Raw genomic sequence first — 4589 nt, forward strand, 5'->3', positions numbered from 1 at the left:
ACCTTCATCACCCTCCTCCTCCTCTTCCTTCATCCTCCTCCTCCTCCTCCTCCTCCTCCTCCCTCCTCAGACTTCACCTCCCTCTTGGGACTTTGCTTCAGAGGCAGATCCATCTTGAATGTGATGGAGGTGGAGGTGCAGTAATCCTCGAACCCATACAGATACCTGCAGGAGAACAACGTGAGCGCTGAGAGCTGGACGAGTGCCCAAAGGAGCTGAAAGCTGCAAAAAAACAGCTAATAGCTGCAAAACAACAGCTGAAAGCAGCAAAAGGCCAGCTTAAAGTATCAGAAGGCCAGCTAAAAGGTGCTAAAGGCTAGCTAAAAGCTGCAAAACAGCTAAAAGAACCAAAGGCTAGCTAAAAGCAGCAAAAGGCCAGCTAAAAGTATCAAAAGGTCAGCTAAAAGTTTTAAAAAGGCCAGCTAAAAGTATCAAAAGGCCAGCTAAAAGCATCAAAAGGTCAGCTAAAAGCATCAAAAGGCCAGCTAAAAGCATCAGAAGGCCAGCTAAAAGCATCAAAAGGACAGCTAAAAGCATCAAAAGGCCAGCTAAAAGCTGCAAAACAGCTAAAAGCACCAAAGGCCAGCTAAAAGCAGCAAAAGGTCAGCTAAAAGCATCAAAAGATCAGCTAAAAGTCACGTGATGTTTGGGGACTCAGGGAGGTTAAATAAATAAATAAATAAATAAATAAATAAATAAATAAATAAATAAAGCAGTTATTTAACACAAACCTGCAGCTCAAGCAACAACTGAAATAAAAGCTGTAATCTGAAAGCTTCGGCTCTGGGACCTCGGCGGTACGTACTTGCGGTAAGCACACTTGACGTTGTAGCCGGCAGCAGAGTTGAGCACAGGGATGCCCAGGTCCTGGTACACCTGCTTCCAAACGGCGCCGCTTTCAATCTGCTCCAGAAAAAACCCACACAGAGTCAACAACCAATCCAGTCTGTTCAAATCCGGACGAACTCAAAGCCGGACTCACGCTGTCGAACCCTCCCAGTTTGTGGACCAGCCTGTAGAGCTTGAACAGGTTCAGGTTCCTGTAGCCGAGAACGGGCCGCTTGTTGATGGGAGTTCCTGCAGAGGAGAGAGAGCCGAGTTTGAAGAATCTCGCAATAAAAACGTCGGCTTTCCGTCTCCGTCCTGCACCCACCTCTGTCTTCCATGAACTTGTAGAGCTGCTGCAGAAAGCTCTCCCTCTCCTCCGGGAACGGCTCCACCTCCTCCTGCAGACCGGGGAAAACAACAGATTAATCCGAGGATCCTTCCGACCCGGCGGGGAGACGGGGAGGCGCGCCTCTACCTCCTCCTCCTCGCCGCTGGCATCCTCCTCCTGCTCCTCGTCCTCATCCTCCTCCTCGCTGCTGGAGCTCTCCTCCTTCACTTCGGTTTTCCAGGAGCCGGGAACGATCTGTTTCTGCTGGAACTCCAGGGCTGCGTCGAGCGCTGTCGGACACACGGCGTTCGTTATTACGCCTCGTAAACCGGAATTAAAAAAACTGAACGACGGAACAAAAACGGGGTTAAAAACGACACCAGAGCTTCACTAAAACCTGGCAGCAAGATCGCCCCCCTGCTGAAAATTATAATCTGACAAACAAATATAAAACCTAGACCGCCGCTGTCACAGTTGGCTTTGACCAGCATCCCTCACGCTTTCGTAAATCTGAAAACTTCAAATCTGAAAACTTCAAATCTGAGACGATGCAAAGCTGTACTCCAAACTGTGACGATAAGGAGGTCTGCAGCAGGAAAAGGAATAAAATAAAGGGACAGGAGCTCACAATCTGCCTTTTTTTCCCAGAACAAATACAAAAATAAAAGTTTTCCGTCTACGCTGCTGCCTCCCACTCCCGAGCGTTTGTGTGTCGACACGCAGCCCGGCCCACAGGTGTCTGTGACTACGCGCTGGCTCCCGATGCGTCACCTGGTTTGAGTCCCGCGTCGGCCTTCGGAGGACAATCGCCGCTCATCTCGCGGACGTCCTTCCGGAGCACCATGTTACTGTAAAAACAAGAAAAAAACGGGACTTTATGAAGCGTAAATAAAAGCCAAACAAGCAGATTAACATTTCTGCTGAGAAGCAGCCGTGACAGCATCTGAGCCTCCATCCTTACATCTTCACAGCTTCTGGGAAAAACGGAGCCTGTAAGCTGCGAGCAGCAAAGAGGCTTGGCTGGCGTTCAGAAACAGACTTTTTAACAGCGGCGGCGAACAGCTGAGCCGATCCGATGACTCGACTGTCACGGAGGGAAAGTTTAACGCCGTGGGAAAAGAAAACAAACCCGTACCGGTTAGTCAGATTTAATCTGAGGGATTTGAGTTAAAGGCCGAGCGTTTGTTTCAGGAATGCCTCAGAGTACGTGTTGTGGATGACTCTCAGCGACTACCACGCCCAGCTTCAGCCCAGTATCTGCAAACGTCACCCATTTATCGCCATTTCAGTGCTGGCTAACGCCGATTCGCCACCTTGAACCGGACCGACTCCGAAACCTAACCAGTTGTTGGCGTGCGTCCAATGAGAATTCATCCAGCGGTTCGTGAAATATTTTGCTAACAAACATGGCCAACTACTGAGTTTTCCAAAGGTCAGTTGGCTGTGGCGGCCATCTTGAACCAGGTTGGCTCTAGATGTGCACCCAATTGGTTACAGTCTGCAAGTTTCATTAAAAACTGGCCGACGGTTCATGAGATATTTCCATAAGTTTGTCCAAAACGATCTGCCGTACTTTTCTCCTGCAGGATTTAGATCATTTCCCCACTCTTCTTTACAAACTCGAAGGCTGCACCCTTTTTTTTCCTTCAGGGGTGAATTTAACGGCAAAGTTTTCAGCGCATTTAACCCCGAGACACAAACGTCGACTGAACAGAGCAGAAAAATCAACGGAGGGTAAAATTAAAAGTGCTACAGATGTTTTACCCATTAGGATTTAAAACAAGTGATTCTGTCGTTAACAGGTTCTTTACAATTATTTAAATCGAAACTCCTGTAAACAAAAAATAAACAGAATTCAAACCAGATCTAAAATGATTAAAGATTTAAATATAAATGGTGATGAGGATATTAAAAAAGGCGGAAAAACTGAAGATGTATTTTGTATTTTTTTCTGAAACCACAACCTTCTCAAAGACGACGTAAAGCAGGAGAGCGACGACTTTTATCCTCGTTATTCCAGCGACATTAAAGGAAGAAAAGGACTGCAGGGCAACAAAACTGGAATATAGATTTGTTTTCCTACTTCTTTTAAAAAAATAAAAGCCACCTGGCCTGAAAACACAGAATGAAATCACAGCACAGCTCAGGTGTTTAATTTGCAGAAAAGGTCACAAAACGACACCTCAACAGGTAAAAGACTTTAACTTCTTATTCCTAAACTCATCGGTGTGATGAGCTCCACCTTCATGGCGAGGCTTTCTGCTCGCCGTATGCAGGCGAGGAAGAAGTTCGGCTGTCATTAAGACCTCCAGCTGACCTCCAGCTGAGCGTCCCTTTATGACAGACGAAGCGATCCGCAGGGAAACCCCCGCCGGCTCCTTCCGCCTCCACGGTCAATCCCAAACGCTCTAAAACACGATGATCAAGCTGCATAAAAGCTAATTCACCAAACCTGAACAGAAGCGACTGCAAGGACAGAGAGGAAGAGGAAGAGAGCGTGAAAACACGTCCACCAGCGTCATCGCCTCTCAGTTAAACACTAATCTTTCAGGATTACTCGAATCGAAGGTTTGGCGATGACATTAAAGACATTTAAATACTTCTGATCCAGCTACACGTCGTCTGCAGTTTAAGGATTAAATCACTGCAAACTCCGAGTCCGTTCCTACGAACCCATCAGTCTTTAGATCTTAATCCTCCCAAGTTTCTCACACGCAGGAGACAAAATTAATAAAATATAACCACTAAGTTGTGAACAGGATTCTCCAGTTGGCAACAAATCCTTTCCCTTCATGTTTCATTTGAATAATTATTAGTACTGTTTACGCATCATAGTGAGAAATATAAACGCGTACAGGGTCGTTTTCAAAAGACATCGAGCCAAAACTGGGAGTGGTAGTAGCTGAGAGTCATCCCCGACGCAGCCTCCGAGCGCTCACAGGTCTTTGTTTAAGTCACGGCGGCGGAAACGCATCCTTTCAACAAAGCCGACGTGCAGCACCGAAAATAAAAAATTTTAAAACCTCACAATTTGCCATCCTTGAAGGAGCGAACGAAGACGTTGTCCTTCTTCGCGGTCACGTCCTCGTGGCAGTCCGGGGAGATGACCTTGATGCAGAGAGACAGAAAGAAGGTGAGTCGGTCCCGTCAGGTGAACGTATGAAACGCCCCCGAGCACTCTGTGACGACATGAGGACGCCATCAAACTCCCGCACGCTCCCACGCCTCGGCGTGGAGGTAAGACAGCAGCTGCTAATAGTTTTAAACAGGTCTGCTGCACGAGATCCCACTGGTGTGTCCCTCCGCCCCTCCAGCCCTCTGTCCCTCCACCCGTCCACCCTTCCGTCCCTCCACCCGTCCACCCGTCCACCCCTCCGTCCCTCCACCCGTCCACCCTTCCAGCCCTCCGTCCCTCCACCCGTCCACCCCTCCG

At 48.0% G+C, this 4589-nt stretch overlaps 1 protein-coding gene across 2 annotated transcripts in view; it reads right to left on the bottom strand.

Annotated features, from left to right (window-relative positions):
• The window catches only part of arid4b (AT-rich interaction domain 4B), a 37242-nt gene that overhangs the window by 11397 nt on the left and 21256 nt on the right, over positions 1-4589 (bottom strand). For both annotated transcript variants that reach the window (XM_037973699.1, XM_037973700.1), the window contains exons 9-15: positions 4185-4264; positions 1928-2004; positions 1304-1446; positions 1154-1226; positions 983-1077; positions 806-903; positions 44-165 (exon numbers count right to left, since the gene is read on the bottom strand). In XM_037973699.1, coding sequence (XP_037829627.1) covers positions 44-165; positions 806-903; positions 983-1077; positions 1154-1226; positions 1304-1446; positions 1928-2004; positions 4185-4264 — 688 coding nt within the window. The remainder of the gene's footprint in view (positions 1-43; positions 166-805; positions 904-982; positions 1078-1153; positions 1227-1303; positions 1447-1927; positions 2005-4184; positions 4265-4589) is intronic.

Source organism: Kryptolebias marmoratus, linkage group LG22 (genome assembly GCF_001649575.2).
Source record: "Kryptolebias marmoratus isolate JLee-2015 linkage group LG22, ASM164957v2, whole genome shotgun sequence".
NCBI lineage: Eukaryota > Metazoa > Chordata > Actinopteri > Cyprinodontiformes > Rivulidae > Kryptolebias > Kryptolebias marmoratus.